Raw genomic sequence first — 20,539 nt, forward strand, 5'->3', positions numbered from 1 at the left:
GGTTTGAGGACCATGCCTGGGTGTGCTGGGGCCTCCTTCGGGCTCCTTCATGCCCAGAGATGACTCTGGCAGTGCTCAGAACACCAGGCGGTGGCGGGAACCAGGCCCGGGGTTTCACACATGCAAGGCAACATCCATTGTTTCATGAGTGATGGCCTCAAATCTCCCACTTCCTAATTACATTTTTAACTCATCTTGGGATCTCCATTTTATTAAGTAGGCAGACTGGATCCAGGATGAAAAAGTACCCATCCTTCCTAAGAATCTACACTTTAAAGTAAAACTGTGTGACACACCACTGGTGTTACCTTATTGTTTCTGAGTCTCCTAGCCTGAGCTCAGTATCCGCCACAGGGGCCGTGTCTGGCCGCTTCCACACCTACCCTCTGCCCTGCTTTCCAACTGGAGAGATATTTGACGCATGAAGGGAACCCCTGAGCAATGTCAAGAATCTCTCTAGGAGTCATGGCCGCAAGTTCTCGGAAAAGATCTCTTGTCACATGGTCAGTGAGGGTGAAACCGTTCTCGGAAAATGCCTAGAGATCTGGCTACAAGTTGAATTTTTTGATACCTGTGTGTGTATCTGCTGTCTGTGTGTGTGTGTGTGTGTGTGTGTGTGTTGGTTTTGTTCTTTGGGCTTAGTGATAGGGTCATTTCGTTCTCCGTTAGATGGCTTTTAGAATGCTTTCGTGTCCACCCAAGCAATTCCCTAGGAAACACAACTTCTTGTCCTATTTTGCCTGCGATATCCTGATGCCATCTTTGTTCTTGGTAGCCCAGAACCTTCCCAACCTCCTTTATCTTCTAGACACCTGGAAACTTTGCTGGACTCTGTGTGTGTGTGTGTGTGTGTGTGTGTGTGTGTGTAAATCAATGTTTTTGTTGTGTTGGAGGTTTTTTGGTCTCTACTGCTGTAGATTTAACATTTCTACATTGTAACAATTCTTCCTAACTGGGAAAGGTTCCCGAGAATGAAGAACATAAAACTGACCATTTTGATTGCAAGTTAGAATGGAAAACGAAGTTTCCTCAAAAAAATGGAAAGTAGAGGATCCAGCAGCCCCACTGTGTGGCGTTTGCTCTGTCAGTCCTTTGTGTGTGTCAGTCTGGGGAATGTGCCATGTGCTTCCACCGGAGATGGATACACAAGGCAAAGACTTTACCTCTGAGAGCCGAGACAGGTAAGAGAGAGACCCTGTCTCCAGTTAGGATGTTGCTCATAAAACCGTGGCATCTTGATACCTAATGGAGAACTGGAAACGCCATCTGCATCCCTGGGTGATAAGAAGTCAGAGACAGGCCTCGCACGGTGGACGATAGGCCAAGTGAGCTTCATGGCATTGCAAAGGGCAGAGCTGGGTCTTAGCGGGCTGGGAAGGGCGGGCCATCCTACATTGTTCTTACGTCCTGTCGTGGGATGCTCTGGTCACAGGAGTCACAGCCCTTGCACTGCAGACATTCCCTGCTGTTCCTTCTCTTCTACCCTCTGAGGGCCTGGGAGTGAGTGAGTTGGCATCTATTGTATAATTTCCCTAATTTCCCCGATACTGTCTAGGGACACACGCTGGCTCCCGTGAGTTTCCTCTGAGTCTGAGAGAGCAAGAGGAACTCCTGCCCTCTCTTCTGCTCCGACAGACTCGGTTCCTCCAGAGTCCGTGTCTGGGAAGTGTTTACAGTAGAGCCTTTCAGGGGGCACCTGCCAGCGCCCCAGGGCCGCAGGCCACAGAGCTCTGACTCCAGAGATCCCTTGACTGCATTGTCTCAAGGCCCTCTGCCGGGGTGGGGGTGGGGGTCGCCTCTGGGACACCAGCCACCACCACCACAGTGGGGAGTGTCCTGCTTAGTCCTGGTGGTCAGGGGCCAGCCCCGGGTTTGTGGGTAAGTGTTGCCATTGCATCCCAGCAGGAAACTGGATGCTTCCCATTTTTCCCTCACAGTCACTGGAATCAATTTCCATCTCAGAAGTTCTTTGGGCATTTTCTTCAGTAAGAGCCCAAAATACCTTTTGTATGTTTGTTTGGCTTGGGGGCCATTATTGATGGTGCTCAGGGCTTATTCCTGGCTCTGTGTGCAGGGATCACTCCTAGCAGGCTTGGGGAACCATTTAGGGTGCTGGGGGTCCAACTGGGGTCAGCTGCTTGCAAGGCAAACAACCCTACCTGTCATACTATCTCTCTTCTCAATTCCTACGTTTAAAAAATTTTGCTTTTTAAAAAGATATTATTTTTAGATGTTTTATTTTTCCCTTTTATTTTTGTTTGCTTGGGGCCACACCTGAGGGGTTGTCAGGTTTTACTTCTGGCTCTGCACTCAGGGATCACTCCTGGAAGGGCTCAGGGGACCGTCTCGGTGGCCAGGGATCAACCTGGGTTGACCGCATGCAAGGCAGAAGTACTGACCCCTGTACTATCTCTCACCACCCCCCCAAAGATATGTATTTTAAGAAGGACATTTGGTGGGCTGGAGAGATAGGCCAGCGGGGAGGGTGCTTGGAACCAGAGGGAGCTTTCAGGAGGGGACTATCTAGGGTCCCCCAAGTCCCACCAGGAGTGAGCCCTGAACACCGCCAGGTGTGACCCATAAGCAAAAACAAACCAAAGACACAAAAAGGACCTTTGCCTTTCTCAGATGCGTCTCGTCAGATGCATGTCGGCCTGTTGTCGTGTCTGTTCTTTTTCATTCTCCTCATTCCCCTCCTCCTCAAGCCTCAAGCGGACTGGCCCTTCTTACCAGATCTTTTGTGGTCTGGGTCTTTGGGGGCCACACCCAGCTGTGCTCATTCCTGGCGAAGCTTGGGGGGCTCTCTAGGGTGCCAGGTATTCAGGGATCGAACCCAGGTGGGCCGCGTGCAAGCTGAGGACCCTTCTCACTGTGCTGTCCTATCGCTCAGCCCCTCCCTGCCCTTTTTCAGAGGGACCCTGCTTGCCTCTTCCTGGTGGCAGCCTCTTGCCAACTGCCTGTCCTTACCCTAGGGGGCACTCGCTTCTCCATCCACCGTCGAGGCCGGAGTGGAGCTGGGCGCCAGCTGCCTGGGTCTCACGGCTCCTTCGCCCGGGCTTGGCTTGGAGCCGTAGCAGTCGGTCCCTGATTGAACAAATTTCAGCTTCTTGTCTCCCACTTAGTTCCTGCCTCTTTGTGACTGCAGGCGAGCTGTCGAGACTCTAAGCCAGGATTAGCAGGGCCTGGGAGAAGGAAATTAAATTGGATTTAGCAAATTACACCTTGGCACTGGAGGTTCTGCTTTTGGCTGGTGACTCTCCTTCTGGGGAATCGGGAGGTTGCCGGTGGACAAGGTGAGGACGCTCCCAGGGCTCTCTCCCCTAGAAGCTCTGCCCAGGGCGCGTTTCCCAGCGGCCTGGTGGGAGTCAGCTCCCCACCATGCACCCAGAGCCTGGGACGGTCGGCCAGAAGCGTCGGGGGAGGGAGGAAGCTCCCAAATGATGGTGAGAAACGTTGTGGATGATGGTAGGTGTGGTCGTGGAGGGTGTGATGGTCCCCCTTCCTGGAAGCTCCCTCTGGTTCCATCGTCATCCTGGACGCCCTGTTCTCTCACTGCTGATTCTTACCTACCTTGTCTCTAGCCTCGCGGCTTCCGTTTCCTCTTGCAGACAGAGGTGCCCCCCACCCCCACTGACCTCCCACTTCGGTGGCACTTAGCTCTGTCCTCTTGGACGATGACCTCTTCCTCCACCGGGTCAGCTCTGGTTGAGACCAAGCGCCAGTCCCAGCCCCCTCCTGGGCACTGACCCATGGGCGACACTCTGCTCGGGGTCAGCGCTTAGGGTCCATCCAGCTGGCCTCTTGGCCTGACGGAGCTTCTCACAGCTGCCATTTTGCTCACTGGGAATCATCCTTTGGCACAGGTGACCTGAGGAGTCGCCAGGAGTCTCTGCGTCTCCTTGGCTGGGCTTCTGGGCCTCCTTTCCTTCTCTCCCATCACCCTCCAGAACGATAGTAAGGTTCTTCCTCTTCCGCACTGGACCAGGCCTCCCTGGAGTTCAGTGGCCTCCCAGCAGCCCCGTGTCCCCGGCCACTTGGCCTTTGTCCCTTGCCGCCTGGCCATCTCACCATGTTTGAGGTGCCTTCTCGTGACTTTTCCTCCCATAGGCAGAGCTGAGGAGGGTCTCTCTCTGCCTCAAGGCTCTTGACCCACCGTTGGGCAGAGACATTGCTGAGGGGACTTCCTCGTGCTCCACGAGGCGCAGGCTCAACCCCGCCGGGGTTGTGACCGGATATGGATGCCCCGGTGAAGGGCAGGGCTGAGCCAGGCGTAAGGGGAAGCGGGCAGCTTTAGAGAGGGCACCTGTGCTGGGCGGGTCCAGTGTACAGGCCTTCTGGGTGTGGTTACTGATGGTTTAAGAAACAAGGGGCTGCATAAGCCACCTCTGGCCATTGCCAGATAATCTCGTCATCAGCCACCATCCAGATCGCATGTCCTTCTGGTCATAGCATGACACTCGCCATAAGCATGCTGATGGACCCCATGCCAGGCTGTTTCACTCGGGGCGCCCCAGAAGGGGGCAGGTACTCCTCCCTGCCCCAAGGGATCCAGCCCCAGCAGCCGAAAACCTCCAGAACTCAACCACTGCCATGCTCACGGCCGCTCCTCATATGCTCGGGCCAAGCCTCACCTACAAGTGAACCTTTTCCTGGACCGCGTGGCCACGAATGTGACACTTCATAGGACACACCCTACCCATACTCCACGAGTACTGCACCACTTCTGATGGGATTCAAAGTAGGAGGCAACCAACCTTAGAGAGAAATGCTATATTATTTCAGTTCTGGTTTGGGACAGGGGTTGGAGTACAGGATGGAAACACCCGAAATACGGTGGTGGGAAGGTGTATGGGGATGGGACTGGTGTTTGAAAAGTAAATGTAGTCAAATACTGGAAAAGAAAGGAAAAAAGGAAGGAAGGAAGGAAGGAAGGAAGGAAGGAAAAAAAGAAAGAAAGAAAGAAAGAAAGAAAGAAAGAAAGAAAGAAAGAAAGAAGAGAGATGGAGCTGAAGCCATAGCATAGCCGGGAGAGAACTTGCACGTGGCAGACCCAGGTTCAGTCCCTGGCATCCTATATGGTCCCCTGAGCACCACTAGGAGTGAGCCCTGAGCAGGGCTTGGTGTGACCCAAAAGTCAAAAAAGAGAAAAGAAGTAACAGTTGGGGGTGTCTGAGAGATATCCCAGAAGGCTGAGCACCCGTCTGCCCAGGAAGCCAGAGGTCCATCCCGGACACTGCAAGGTTCGCCAAGCTCCTTTATCTCTGACCCCCCGAATTTAAACCAAAGACCCCAACGCAGATTGCCTACCTTCCCACGCAGGTGGGTCTTCGGTGAGCTTGTGGTTGGAGCCCACAGCCCCTTCGTGGGGCAGACAGTGGGGTGTGGGCCCCGGCATGTGGTCAGGGACGGCCTGAGAGGACACGCAGGGCAGGGCAGGGCGTGGGTGGGTGGGAAGTGGGAGGGGCCCCTTGGAGAGGCGCGAAGGGGTCTAGTCTGAAGGCCTCCATGGCCGGGACCAATGGACCGGGGAACAAGCCTGGCTCCGGGTGAGGAAGGACACGGGGTGAGAAGGACACAGCGAGGCCGGCCGGAGTGTGTGCAGGGAGGGGGATTAGCCCTGTCTTTGTACCAAACAACAGCTGCGCGGGTGAGGTGGGGATGAAAGCAGGTGTGGGGGCGGCAGGGGCAGGATGGCAGGGGGGAAGACAAGGCTATTTCCAGTGTGTTCTCTGGTGGAGAGGGCCATGCAGGGGTGAGGGAGGGAGGTGGGGAGAGGTGAGGGCAGGAGGGCTTCACGGAGGAGTGAGGGTGGGGGAGGGGAGAGTAAGAGGGAGCTGGCGGGGGGGGGCAGGGAGGAAGAGGAGGGAGATATGGAGGGGTGAGGATGATGGGGGAAGAAGGCAGAGATATGGAGGGAAGTTATGGAGGGGTGAGACTGAGAGGGAGCTGGGAGGGGAGAAAAAAAGGGGAGAGATGAGGAAGGAAGTAATGCAGGGGGGAGGTTGGGAGGTTGGGATGGAACTGGAAGGGAGATATGGGGGGGCTGAGGAGAGGCTCCTTTGGGTGGTAGACAGATGCAGGAGAGGTGCATAATCGTGCTGCCAGGCTCAGGCCTGTGAGACTATGGGTGCCCACACTTACCTTGGGGGTTCTGCCAAGCCAGCGTGGGCGGTGGGCACCCACGGGCCCCTCCTCGTTTTAGACTGGCTTTCTTAATCACTTAATCACTTAACTTCCCGTTAGTCGTCGATTTGCTCGAGCGGGCGCCAGTAACGTCTCCATTTGTCCCTGTCGCGTGCTAGTGTAGCCCAATGGCATCTCTTCGCTCCGGGAACATGGAGGGCCTCAAACCGATCGTTCATGACCTTGACAAAGAAGTCTGACCATCTGGTAGGTGGGCGGCCACGCGGTCTCTTGACATCCCGTGGAATCCAATCAGTAACAGCTCTAGTCCAACGGTCGTACCATTGTCGTACCATATTTGATAGGGTTCAAATATGGTAACACCTACAAGGGTGATTAGAGGTCACCCCAAAAGCCTCTATACCTCTCGGAAAGACTGGCAAGCTACCGAGAGTATTCCGCCCGCACGGAAGAGTCTGGCAAGCTATCCGCTGTGTATTCGATATGCCAAAACCAGTAACTACAACTGGTCTCATTCACCTGACCCTGAAGGCTTCACCGACATGGCAGCACTGAGAAGGATGAGAAAGGAGAGGCCGACAAAATCTCAAGACTGGCTTTATTTTTTTAAAATCCCCTCCCCCCGTTGGTCTCTTCAAACCTTTATGGAGCCTCTTAATATTTCTGGCTTTGTTTGGGGGGCACAGCAGTGGGAACAGGGAACCTTTTCCTGGACCGCGTGGCCACGACTGTGACACTTCACAGGACACACCCTGCTCATCCTCCAAGAGTACTGCACCACTTTTGTTGGGATTCAGCCTTAGAGGGAAATGCTCGATGCACCACGCCCGGCAGTGCTCAGCTGCTCTGGGCTCGGTGCTGGGGGTACCTTAGATCAAACCCCTGGACTCCCGACACGCAGGACAGACGCTTTCATCCTTTGAGCCATCTCCCTCGCCCCTTCAGCTTTTATTTACTTACTTTTAAATTACTTAATTTATTGGCGGGTCAGCCACACCCGGCTCCTCCCGCTGGTTTCAGGGCCTGTGGGCGGCACCCAGGATCAAACCCAGGTGGGCAGCCTGCAAGACAAGCAGCTTAACCCCTGAGCTGGGTCTCTGGCCCCATTAAGTTAGTGTTTCGTTGAAGGCTTAGTCCAGAGCCTACTTGATGGCCATCTCCTGGGGCTTTGGGAATAAATCAATTCCTCTGTTTCTGACTCATTTGCACTTAACTCGTCAAATTGGGCCCCTCCCTTGTGGAAAGGAGGTAGCTAATGGCTAAGGCATTTTGTCAGCCTTTGAATCGGCCTCACAAGGCGTTTCTCTTTTCTTTAGTCATGCACGGCCATAACCTATAAAAAGGTGCGTTTGTTTTATGGGGCTAGGAACTTAGTGCCTTACAAGGTGAAGAGGCCCGTCCCAGCCTCCCCTGTGTCCTTCCCCCGCGTTTACGGGTCACCGTGCCTTCTCACTGCGGGCTCTGCTCTTCCTCAGCCTGCCGGCAGGAGCTCCCCACTCCGACTCCAGACGCTCTGGTTCTGCGTTTGTCCTGCCAGCGCCGTGTCCCTCTTCCCTCATGACTAACTCCAAGACGGGCAGTGTTTTTTGATGTTGTTATTCTTGTTGTTATTATTACTGCTACTAAAGGCAACGTTGGCTTACAAGACATGCTTCAGGATGACAACGATACACGCCTTGAGGAAGGGCTATAACACACCTGCCACCACTGGTCTAGTTGCAGCCCCAGTACCCAGTTCTGGGGCTGCTTTCCTGAGAGGCAGACACCCCCTCCTCTCATCGGGCGCCCCCAGAGAACTTCCTGCAGCTGAGAGGGGGAAAGGAAAGGGGTCGCGTCCATTCGAGGCACCCCGGGACGATGCCCCCGTAACTGCTCGTGTTCCCCACAGTCAGTGCAGAGGCTGGAGTGATAGTCTAGCAGGTAGGACATTTGTCTTGTGTGCTTCTGACTCGGGTTTGATCCCCAGTGTCCCATAGGGTTCTCCCAAGCGCCACCAATAGTGATTTCTAAATGCAGAGCCGGGAGTAAGCCCCGAGTGCCTCCAGATATGATTCCGAAACAGAGGAAAATGAGGGGCTGGAGAGATAGCACAGCAGGTAGGGCATTTGCCATGCACATGGCCGACCCGGGTTCGAGTCCCAGCATCCCATATGGGTCCCCCTGAGCACCGCCAGGAGTAACTCCTGAGTGCAGAGCCAGGAGTAACCCTTGTGCATCGCTGGGTGTGACCCAAAAAGAAAAAAAAAAGGGAAATGCAGTGAGGAGAATTTTGGGGAGCTGCTCAGGGGAAGGGATCCCGTTTGCTAGACCATCATACACCCGGGTTGGGATGGGCACCCACAGGCATAATTTGGTGAGATTATTGATGGGAAAGGATTGCCCCCAGCAAACTCATTTGGAAGCCCCCAGGGCCCTTGGGGGTTAGCTGGTCACCCCAGTAGCAAGATGACTGTGTGGATGTGTGGTTCTACCAGAGGTGAATTTTGTGAAGCAGGGAGGAGAGGGGCAGCGGGCTGTCACTTCCCTCTCTGCCCATCCCAGTCACCGTATAGGACTGATGAAAATCTGCCATGGCCTCATGAGGAAGCCGTCTTGTTCTTCCTGGCATGGGAATCGATCCCTGCATCCAGTTCCTCGGGAAGCCTGGAATCCAGGCTTTCAAGTGAGGAATTGCTCTTTGCAGGAGAGGAAAGTCAGTCTTAAATTCTTACCCAGGTGTTTCACCAGGTCTGTCATCTTGTCTTCCCTCGTAGAAAAGAATTTCCAGGGGGCCAGAGAAATATTATAGCCAGAAATAGGGTATTTGCCGTCCATGCTGCCGACCGACCTGGGTTCTATGCCTGGCATCCCATATGGCCTCACCAAGAGCAGCCAGGAGTGATCCCTGAGTGCAGAGCCAGGAGTAAGCCAGGAACACCACATAATGTGGCCCAAAGCAAGAGAGAGGGAGAGAATGGGGGTTGGGGTGGAGGAGGGGGGGAGATGGACAGTGAATTAAGTTTACTTGAAAAATGAGAGGAGAGTTTTTCTTCTCAAGAGAGAGCACGGATTGGCCCAGAGTGAAGAGAGCCGAGCTCACATCTGCAGAAGGCTCCCAAGATGGGGGAAGGGGTTCTCAGCTCTCCAAGATGGGGGAAGGGGGTTCTCCAGCTCCCCAAGATGCCATCAAGCAAGAAAGTACACATCACCGGCAGCAGAAACGGGGCACTCCTTCAGAAAGGGAAGTGTGTGCCTTCGCCTCTGCCAACTTCCTGTAGAAACTGTCTTCCCAAACTGCCCTCCAAAGGCTGTTGCTGGGTATTGCCAAGGGGGAGTTTGGCACCTTTGCCGGTCTTTGATATTCTTAGCTTGGCCTTTGTTCCAGGGTCCAGCCGTGCCCCGGGCCTGGAATTCTGCATCTTGCAGGTTTCCCAGGCTCTTTGGCCGGGTCCAAATCTCAAAGGTCCTCTTGTGCGTCTGGGCTGGTTTAGGTTCCAGAGTTCTCCTGAATCCACGTTGTTTCCAGGGAGGGCCTGCAGCTCTGCTGGTAACAAGCCCTCCTTCCTCCGAGGCTTCCTTGCGGGAAACTGTGCCCCACATCCCTGGCACATCAATCTAGCAGGCAGGCGAGATTCTTACCTTTGGCTCTGGCTGGGGCACCGGAATGTAGGGTGTGGACGGGCGTGTTGGAGGGGGCAGGGAAGAGGCAGGAGAGCCGGGCTGCTGTGTGGACGTGGACGGACGCTGGGGTGCCCCCTGGTTGGAGGGGCTGGCAATTGCCCTGCAGAAGAAAGAGCTTCTTTTCAGAGGAGGGTCTGGCTCTGCCTGGCTGCCGGGCCCAGACCGTACAGGAGCCAGGCGGAAGTCTGCAGACAGCTTTTGAAACGCCATGCTCCTGCCCCGCCATGTACCCGGCCCCAACCTACCCCATGCTCCACTGTCTCCAACTCCCTGGGGTGTCCCTGGCTGGAGCCTGTTCCAGAGACTCTCAGACATCTCAGCCCACAAACACATTTTCCTAAGGTCAGACATTTGGCTGGGAGCTATTTCTAGGTAGGGAAGGAACACCAGCCCAGAACAAGGCTGGAGAAGGTACAGTGAGAACAGTTAGAGGGCCTGGTTTACACTCCTTTCTCAACACAAATGGGCTTGTTTAGTAATGCCTTTGGGGTATTACAGTCCTGCCGCTTAAGAGGCTTGCCTTTCTTTATGTTCCCCAGATGAATGCAATCTTTCTGTGTCTATCCCGCTCTTTCTGACTCATTTCGCTTAACATGATACTTTCCATGTAGTACCACTTGTATGTAAATTTCATAACTTCATCTTTTCTAACAGCTACATAGTACTCCATTGTGTAAATGTGCCAAAGTTTCTTTAACCAGTCATCTGTTCTCGGGCACTCAGGTTTTTTCCAGATTCTGGCTATTGTAAAGAGTGCTGCAATGAACAAACAATTGCAGATGTCACTTCGACTATAAGCAACAAAAAGGGAGAGTGACACACAGGAATGGCTGAGATTAGTACCAGGAATTTTGCTCCATGAATGGAAGGCCAGCCACAGGCTCTAGGTGAAAAGGAAGCTCAGATAGAGAAGAGAGCACCAAATGAAGGGTGTTGTGAGGGCCCTCCCAGGGTGGGAGAAGCATGCTAAAAGTAGTCGATAGACCAAACATGATTGCCACTCAAAGCCTCTCTTGCAAAACACAGTACCCAAAAGAAGAGAGAGAGAACAAGGGGGAATACCCTGCCACAGAGGCAGGATGGGACGGGGGGGGGGGGGGGGATGAGGGTGGGGGGGATGCTGGGACCCATGGGGATGGATGATGGGCACTGGTGGAGGGATGGGCACTTGATCATTGTATAACTGAAACCCAAGCACAAAATTTGTAAGCCTATAACTGTACCTCATGGTTTTTCACTAATTAAAAAAAAAGGAAAAAAAAAAAGAGGCTTGCCTTTCTCAGGTGTATGTAAGTGAACCAGCCTTCTGTCATCTTTCCCCCTAGTGAGAATGCTCAGGAAAAGATCATGACATCCTTGTACATGGTGTCACCTACATCGGCTGCCTTCTGCCTCACAGGAGGGCCCCTGAAGGGGTTAAGGGGCTAGGGAATCAGAAACCCACACAGCCAGCGAGCAGCCGCTGCTGATGGCCCAGTGCCCTGTGAACGTGGAAGCGACGACAGTGACCTGATGCTGCATTGTGGGGAATCAGGACCTGGATTCACTCCTCACACCGGCGGCCAGTCAGAGAAACAGACACGAGTTAGTGAACCAGGCGTTTCTGTGTTACTCCCAGTTCCCTCCGTGGTGGCGGTCCCGGGGGGGGGGGGGGAGGGGGGTCCATATTTGGTGGCGACAGCCTGGACCTGAGACCAGTGGCTCATACTGAACAGGGCCTCATTGACACAGGATCGCAGTCCTGGATCAGCAAAGCCTGGTGGGTGATGACCAGAAACCCCCTCCCCACAGTGTCTTTCAGAAATCCTCCCGAAATTACCTTCACTTACCCTAGAGCTGCAGACCTGGCAGCCCTGTCCTCTGCTTCTCATCTATTTGGGGAAGGCATTTTCCTTTTCTTTCTTTTTTTTTCTTTTTGGGTCACACCTGGAGATGCTCAGGGGTCATTCTTGGCTCTGCACTCAGGACTCACTCCTGGCAGTATCCCGGGGACCACATGGGATGCCTGAGATCAAACCCAAGTCCCCTCATGCAAGGCACATGCCTTACTTGCTGTACTGTGGCTCTGGACCCCCTTAGGGAAGGCACTTCTCTGCCCTGACTGGCTGCCTGGGAAGGCACCTCTCTTCCCTGATTGGCTGCTTGTCTAGGGAGCAAGAGAACCTGAGAATGTACAAGGTCAATAAGTGAGAATTCTTCTCTTTTTGGGCAAGGTGAGGTGGCCATCTGGGCAGTGATTGGGGCCATGCAGAGGGGAACATTCGCTTCTGGGAATCAGACTCGGGGCTTCACATACGCAGTGCCCGTGCTGCTCTCCTCTGAGCTCTCTCTCCAGCCCTGAGCATTATTGCAAAAATATCAACAGAGATTCAGACTTGAGGATGAGGGGGAGAAATTAACGACAGTTTAGGTCACATGCTTAGAGTAAAACCTAAACAAAACAAAACAAAAACAGAAACCCGTAAACCTAAAAAACTTTCAGGTTTTGAGGCACACGCTTACTGCCAAAGTGCCCAGCCCCCCCCCCCGCCCCAGTGTCCCCTGTTACTTCCAGTCGGCCTCTTCGTTCCCTGCCTTTCCCTGTCACCTGGTCATCGCAGCCCTGGAATCCCGGGCCAAAGCTTTAAGTGTGTGATAGTGTCTGTTCTTGTGTGGCTTCTCTCTGGACCACAGGTGACTGGGACCATTCAGGATTTGTTCCTCTCCCTCTGGTTAATTCTGCTTAACGTGACACCCTCCAGTTCCATCCAAGTAGCTCAGGCTGTAAGGTTATTTATTTCCTTATTTTTTCTTTTTTATCAAATTGTTGTGAGATAGAGCCTTACGTCGCTGTTCGTGATTAGATTTCAGTCATACAGTATTCCAACATTTTGTCCTTTGTGACAGCTGCATAGTATTCCTCGGTGTCTATCTCCCACGGCATCTTAATCCATCCATCTATCATTGGACATTTGGGCTCTTTCTTTCATCCAGGCTCTTGTGCGCAGCACTGTCGTGAACATGGATGTGCACAGATTTAGAATAAAACATCAAGCTTACACCTTTATAAGTCTCAGAACCAAAGACATGCTAGTGGGGTATTGATAGCTTGGAGTGTTTTCGGCCCTGGATCTCCCCAAGAATGACCCCTACCCACTGCTGTTCGTCCTTTGAGGAGCTCCCCTCTCTAGGAGTTCCCATATCGGGCTGCCCAGTATGGGGCACCCTGCAGATCTCTTTAACATTTCATCAGACTGACACCGTTCACGCCCGTGGCTCAGAATGCAGTGTCAGAGGTGACGACTGATCCTTCCCTTCGGGGCACCTCTTCACAACCCTCCCAGCCTGGCATATACCCCAGCGCAGTGTGTCTCAAACTAGGTGGAAGGGAACCTCCATTGCCTCATGGGTCCATGCTGTGCCCGACTGTGTCTCTTCAGCAATGCCCACCTGAGGGACGTTCAGATTTGCATCATTTCCTGTTGCTAGACAGGAAGTCCCGGCCTCCCTTTCACTGCAGTGAGCAACCTGGCACGGAGCCTCTGCCACGTGGGCCGTCGGAGTGTGAGCGGCATGCTGGGTGATGTGGCAGGTGCCACTGAGTGTGTCCTAAGTCTCCCCACTGTTTTTCACGCTGCCCATCCACAGAAGCGTGTCCATCCCACCCAGGACTCGGTCAGCACTCAGTAAGGCCCCATCTCTGACATGCTTATCTTTTTTTTTTTTATTGAATCACTGCGAGAACAGTTACAAAGCTTTCAAATTGAAGTCTCAGTCACACAGTGATCAAACACCCATCCCTTCACCAGTGCACATTTTCCACCACCAAGAACCCCAGTGTACACCCCACCCCACCCCACCCCTCCCCCTGCCAGTGTGGCAGATGATTTCCACTTTACTCTCTCTTTAATTACATTCCGTTTTCTGACAGAAAATTTTTGGAATTTTCCCTCAACATTCAGACCTGCCGAGAAGGCATCATTAGAAAATCAGTTTCCTATTGCTGATAATGTTTGGACAAACTGGCAGGCTACCGAATGTAGCCTGCCCACAGGGCAGAGTCTGCAAACTCCCCATGGCGTACCACATATGCCAAATACCAGTAACAAGGATGGGTCTCATTCTCCTAAAGAGCCTTGAATATAATCTCGGGGCTAGGATGAAGGAGACGTTACTGGGGCCCGCTCGAGGCAATCGACGAATAACAGGATGATGAAATGAAATGAAAAAATGAAAAATGGCTGATAATGAAGAGCATATTGGATTTCTGATATTTTAGTAATTAAGTCCGGAGGGATTTCTGCCAGAAGCCGCTGCATTCCGGGATTGGTTTGTGTGCCTCTGGGATCATGGCCATTCAGGAGGTGGAGGAGCAGTTCGTGGGTGGCTATTCAGGGTCTCGTTGGACGGGGAGAAGGGCCAGTTCCAGCCCCCATCCCGTGGGGCCCCGCGTGTCTCATCACTGCAGGCTCGTACCTCTCAGTCCAATAGGCTCTGAAAGATGGTCATCACCATGCCACCGAGGAAAAGAAGGCGGAAGGGACAACACCCTCCCCGCCCCGGGAGGCATGGGGCCGTAGCTTGATTCACAGTCCAGAAGCATTTCTGCCAGAAGTCGCTGGGTTCTGAGATTGGTTTGTGTGCCTCTGGGATCACGGCCATTCAAGAGCCGGAGGAGTCATTTGTGGGCGGCTTGTCGGGGTGGGGTCCAACACGTTTTTCAAGGTTAGGGCCAGGAAAGAAATAATAAGAACTTGCAAGAGAGAGAAAGGACACAAATGCTCGTGAGCCAGAGTCTCTCGCTGTGAGATGGAGAGTGAGTGACTTCCTTAATGCCAGGCCCCGGACACAGGTTATAAAGGTTCCTGCTTCTGAGAGAATAATGCTTTTTCAGAAAGGAATGTGTGTGTGGGGAGGGTGTGTGTGTGTGGGGGGAAGGGACCTGAGACGCGAAACCTCACAGTCCCATCCTCAGTCGTCAGCATTTACTAATGATTCTGCTGCTTCCAAAGGCACAGGCTTTGAAAATAAGGCTCCAATTTCCTTGCCCTGAACTCACCTTCTTGGTGTTTTTTTTTTTCTTAAAAAGAATCCACAATAGTGCAGTGGGTCGGGCACTTGTTCTGCATGGGACCAATCAGGTTTGATCAGGGGCACCCCAGATAGTCCCCCAAGCCCACTAGGAATGATCCTTGAACACAGAGGCAGGAGTAAGCCCTGAGCACTGTCATGGGTGACCCCTCCAAACAGAAAGTAATAGTAATTCACAGCACAAAGTCTCGAGTGTTAGAGGCGGCTGGAGAGGGGAGGGGAGTTATCGTCCCTGGGGAGTTCTGCTTTGGCCCCTTGGTGCTTCCCGGGTTGGACTAATAAGTTTTCAAGAACGAAAGGGGTCATCGGCTTTAGTAGCATCTGAAATCTGGGGGTGAATGAGGAGACGGACTCCCCAGGGAGGAGAGAGACAGAACGCAGAGCCTGCCTCCCCAGCCTTGTGCTTCTCGGGTGCGTTGCAGGCATAGGGCTCAGATCCCCACCCCCCAGAGTCAGAAGGGCACGTCTGCGCCTCCTGTTGCCACCCGCCAAGGGGACAGGACGTGCTTCTGTGGCGGCAGAGTCTGTTCGAGTCTGAAGGATTCTTTGAAAGGGGGCCACACTGACTCATAGGCCCCAGCAGGTGCAGGGAGAGAGAATTATTTACATAGGTAATGACCCCATCCCTTTCAGCCCGGGACTATTGAATAATGAAAGGGAAGCACTCTCCTACTTGAACATGAATGACAGACAGATTCTTGGGCAGAAACGTACTTACCCTTGCCTTGAATTCCTGAAGCAGGAGTGGCACATAGTTGGTCCCTGTGCCCCCCCCCCCGCCCCCCAGCCCCAGGGCAGACAATGTTCTTCAAACCCAGCTCCCTCCCGGGGCCAGGCCCTCACCCCGCCCAAGAAGAGGGGACGGACCCTTGGCACTTGGTGTGGGGAGGTTCTTTCCCCGGAGTCCACGTCTCCCTGCCCGCGCGCCTCCGTGACAGGCCTGGGTGATTTTCCAAATGTGCTGAGCACTGGGTTGGAGGACCCAGAGGCTCCCGAGTCACTTTGTCCCGAGTTCTGAGTCTCGGTCAAGTCATGTGGCCTTTCTGGGACTGTGTGTCTGGAAGTGAAGACCTTGAATTAAGGCCTCTCCCAGCTCGGAAGCATGATGTGATTCGAGGGGTCTGGGCCTCTCGGGGGCAGATGCGTGGTCCTGAGCTGCAGAGATTGGGCTGGAGCAGTGCGAAGGGATCATTGTGGGCATCCCCAGCCCACGCCGGGCAGACCCAGCGGAGCCCTGGGCGCTCGCCCTTCCTGGGCTCACAGCTCCTGCGGGCCTGGGAGGTGGTGGGGGCTTCCTTGGCCCCTCCCCCACTCCCTGCTGACCGGCCCCTCTCCCTGTCTTCCAGGCTCTGCTTCCCTCCGAGCGTACCCCCTCCTCTCGGTGGTGGCCCGGCAGCCCTCGGTCATCTCCCACCTGGTACCCGCCACCACTGGGATCGCCCCGGCCCTGCCCCGCCACGTGGCCCCCGAGGCCGCCGGCGCAGAGGCCCCGGGTGCCGGCGAGGCCCCGGGCAGCAGCGAGTCAGAGACGGAGCAGCCAGCACCGCGGCAGAAGAAGCCCCGGCGAAGCCGCACCATCTTCACGGAGCTGCAGCTCATGGGCCTGGAGAAGAAGTTCCAGAAACAGAAGTACCTGTCCACCCCCGACAGGTGAGCCCGGGGCGTGGCCCCCGCAGCCCAGTCCCTGCCTGGGCTTGGGGTTGGGGGTCTGCTCCTCGCCTGGCCCCTCTGAGAGTTGAGGGGCACCAGGGATGCCGACTGGGAAGGGGCTGGTTTCTCAGGGTGGGGGGGAGAGCCCCACCGAGCAGTGCTCACTCCTGGGAGTACAGCGCCATCTAGACTGGAGGTTCAGTGCAGGCAGGCTGCTTGGGGGTCTCCAGGGCTACTTGTGGTCGGGTTGGGGTTGAACTTGGCTCCTTGCCTGTGCGCCAACAATTCTGTCTCCCTGCCCTTTGGCTGTTTCTTTTTTTGGGGGGTTGGGGGTCTTCAAGCACTGTCCCTGAGCCCTACCCAGGGGGCCCTCCTGGCAGTCCCTGGCCAGCTGGCCTTGGGATACTGTGTGGAGCCAGGGATGGAATCGGAGTGGCCCCACGCAGGGCGGACACCATAACCCCATACCCTCTCCCTGGGCCCAGGCTGGTATTCTCGGCCTCCAAGCTGGAGGCGCAGAGGCAGCGGCTGCTCCAGAAACGCCCCCTCCCATCCTCTCCCCCTTCTTTCCCCACTCTGAGCCCACTCACTGCTCTCCTCGCTGTTTCCAGCACAGATGGGGTGATCCAGGGAGGGAGGTCCCAAAGAGGGGAGACACCGGAGAGAGAGAGGGTGCAGCGGGCAGGGTGCTTGCTTGCCTCGCACGTGGCCGACCAGGTTTGATCCCCAGAATCTCATAGGGTCCCCCGAGCCAGCCAGGATTGATCCTTGACCTCAGAGCCAGGAGTCAGCTCTGAGCATCAGATCAGAGTGTGTGGCTTGAAAACAAAAGAAAACAAAACAGGTGGGAGCCCCTTCTTCCTCCCCTGGACCCGCGGGAGTGGGGAAGGGGGCTTTCCGCTCCTTCCCCCCAGACCTGGGCCCTGCCCCTCCCCCCTGCTCCAAGGACAGAGCTGCTGGCCAGCGAGAGCCGCTCCCGGACCCTGTGCCCGGCAGCTTCTGCTCTGCTCCCAGCCTTGTCCCAGTCCTGTGGGCTGTTGGGTTAAACATCAGAGGGCCGGAGAGCTGCCTGCCCGGTACTATCTCTGGCACTGCACGGTCCCTTGAGCATCACCCGGTGCAGTCCTGGAAACCCCCAAGCGCCTCCAGGTGAGCTTCTGGTGGCCCCTGAGCCCTGAGCACTGCGGGGCAGATGGGGGATTGATGGGTGGGCATTGATACACCCCCCCCATGGAAGCAGATGATCCCATGGTTCAGGGTCTGCCTGGTGCCTCTTCTTCTCGACATCCTCCCCGCAGACTCAGTCCTTCCGAGCTGCCCCACTGCCTACGCAGCCACCTCCGGGGTGACCTACCAGGACTGAATCACCTCCCCGGGGAAGGAGGAGGAGGGCGGCCTGGGCTGGAGGAGCACTACCACGTCTCCCCACCCCCCGCCCCACGCGCTCCCTACGTGCGGCTCAGCCCTGGCAGCACTGTTTGTTTCTCCCGTTTCCCAGGAGTGAGAATTTGTAACGGTGGCAGGTAATAAGCGCGCCGCTGACAGGAAGTGGGCTCCCCCCGCCAGTGTGAGTCAAGGATGCATTTTTCCCAAGGGAGTTAGCGCCGAGTGCCAAGCTTCCAGGATGCTGATGCACCTGATGGCCTCAGGTGAACCTGCCAGCAGGCACCGGGGGAGCAGGAGGTGGGCGCCCCCCACCCCGGCCCCCCAGCTCCAGGCCTCCCAAGGGTGTTGCGCTCTGGAAGAAAGCAAAATGGGAACCCAGCTCAGCGCCCTGGGCACTGGGAGTTTGTTGGCTTCAGCCTGTGAATCACTTTCAGTAAAACTGTCAGGCTTGCGGGAGCCCTGTCCTCCCCTGAGGTCAGAGGATGCAGATAGAAGGGGTGGGGTGGGCGGCTGAAGTCCTTGGACTGAAGATTGGGAACAGGGGGAGGTGTGGGATGTGTGCAGGGTCGGCAGGCAGCCCCACCCAGCGCCGTCCTTGCCTGCACCCGAGTCTTCCCCATGGGGGCGATGGGGCTCCGGGTTCCTCCGTGCCCTGCACACTGAGCCGTGACTCAGCATAGCTGAGCTGAGAGCACGCACCTGCGTCCCCACACTGCAGACCGCAGAAGCCTGGGGCTCCTCCAAAGGGGCGGTCGTGGCCGGCCCACATGCTATTCAGATGCCCCGCCATGAGGCTGGGAATGCCCAGGACCGTGGAGGCTGGAGGGTGGGCTAGGGCTGGGTACCATGGGGGCACAAGGCAATCAGGGGTCTCTCAGCACAGTTCTCGGTCAGAGGCTGCAAGTCTCGCTCCTTCTCACACTTTGATGCTCTGCAGGGGCCACTTTGAATGCATCATCTCTGCAGCTGGAGCTCAGCTCCTCTTTGCGGGATCTCCCGTGTACAAAGATAATGCGGGGGGCTGTCAGGACACAGTGGGTTTGAGTCCTGGTTCCGTCAAAGGTTTTTCACAGGGGACCGACAGTCAGGCGGCCTGTGGTCTGTGCCACAGCTATTCAACTCTGACGCTGAGAAGTAGCCACAGACAGTCACTGTCACCAGTGTGTCTCTGTGTTCCAATAAAACTTTATTGACGAAAGCGGAAGTGGCCGGGATTTGGCCATCCTTGCCAAAAAGGCGCCCATCATCTGTCTTCTCTGTTAGAGGGGATAAGGGGATCTACTTGCTTCCCAGCTTTGGGAAAGGCATAAACAGAAGAGCCCGGGGAGAGGCCTGGCCTGTGACCTGGGGCGCTGTGGCACTCAGAATAGGGTGGCAGTGTGCTTGGAATCAACACCAGCTGCCCTGTGTCAGGAATGGCTTTGATGTTCCTGAATACATCCATGGTGGCCACTGAGAACGGACAACAGGACAGGCGGCTGCGGAGTTAAGATTTCTTCAGGAATCTGATAGTGTCTGAGCTGAGGCCTGAGTGCATTGTGCGTGGAAAAGCGTTTGGGAGGGTCTTGGTTCTGGACGTGGAGCCTGGTAGGCACATTTGGGGCTTCGAGAGAAGCTGAAGGCGGGTCAGGCGGCAGACAGACACAACTCCCAGAACAAGCAGAAACTAGGTGTTGACACCTTGGAACCATCGAGGTGGCGCTGGCCGGTGGGAGGGTGTAGAAGTGACTGGCTCTGTGGCAAGTGGGGATCGGAGAACCTTCTCCCTCCCCTCCTCCCGCAGAAGGTGATCCTGGAGCTGGGGTGATGAGGGGGTACCTCGAAGAAAATGGAGGCACTCCTCTTACTCTCCGGGGAGAGTTTGGATCGTTTCTTCATTTTGTGCAAGATGAAGATTCGTCTTGTGCGAACACAGGAAAAGGACTTTGGATTTTTGGTTGGAGGGTATCCACACACCGTCTTTGCTCAGGGCTCCCTCTTGGCTCTGTGCTCAGGGATCGCTCCTGACTCCGTGCTCAGGGCTCACTCCTGGCTCTGTGCTCAGGGATCACTCCTGTCTCCGTGCTCAGGGCTCACTCCTGGCTCTGTGCTCAGGGATCACTCCTGACTCCGTGCTCAGGGCTCACTCCTGGCTCTGTGCTCAGGGCTCACCCCTGTCTCCGTGCTCAGGGCTCAATCCTGGGTCTGTGCTCAGGGATCATTCCTGTCTCCATGCTCAGGGCTCACTCCTGGCTCTGTGCTCAGGGATCACACCTGTCTCCACGCTCAGGGCTTACTCCTGGCTCTGTGCTCAGTGCTCACTCCTGTCTCCGTGCTCAGGGCTCACTCCTGGCTCTGTGCTCAGGGATCATTTCCTGGCTCTTTTTTGTGTCAGAATTTTTGTATCAGAAGCAGAGTAGAGTTAGGCCAGAAGGCAGAAGCTCGGCATTAGTAGCGAGGCTCTCCTGAAAACCTGCTAACCTCTCCCAAAAAAGAGACTTAACATCTGAAGAAAACTCAAGTCTTTGCAGCCGGTTTTGAAGTCTGCAGAAGAATTCTGAGCTGGATTGCTTTTCTAACTGCCTAGTATCCTTATCATTGCGTATGTGAATAAATGTCTTTTGCACTATAAAAAAAAACATTTTATTCC

General features: G+C 55.1%; 1 protein-coding gene across 1 annotated transcript in view; it reads left to right on the top strand.

The window, feature by feature from the left end:
• The window catches only part of BARX2 (BARX homeobox 2), a 126,939-nt gene that overhangs the window by 37,096 nt on the left and 69,304 nt on the right, over window positions 1–20,539 (top strand). Inside the window, 1 exon segment of the mRNA XM_056107555.1 lies at window positions 16,221–16,524. Within this exon segment, the coding sequence (XP_055963530.1) occupies window positions 16,221–16,524 (304 nt within the window).

The sequence above is a fragment of the Sorex fumeus genome, unplaced genomic scaffold, assembly GCF_029834395.1.
Source record: "Sorex fumeus unplaced genomic scaffold, SorFum_2.1 ptg000169l, whole genome shotgun sequence".
NCBI classification, from domain to species: domain Eukaryota; kingdom Metazoa; phylum Chordata; class Mammalia; order Eulipotyphla; family Soricidae; genus Sorex; species Sorex fumeus.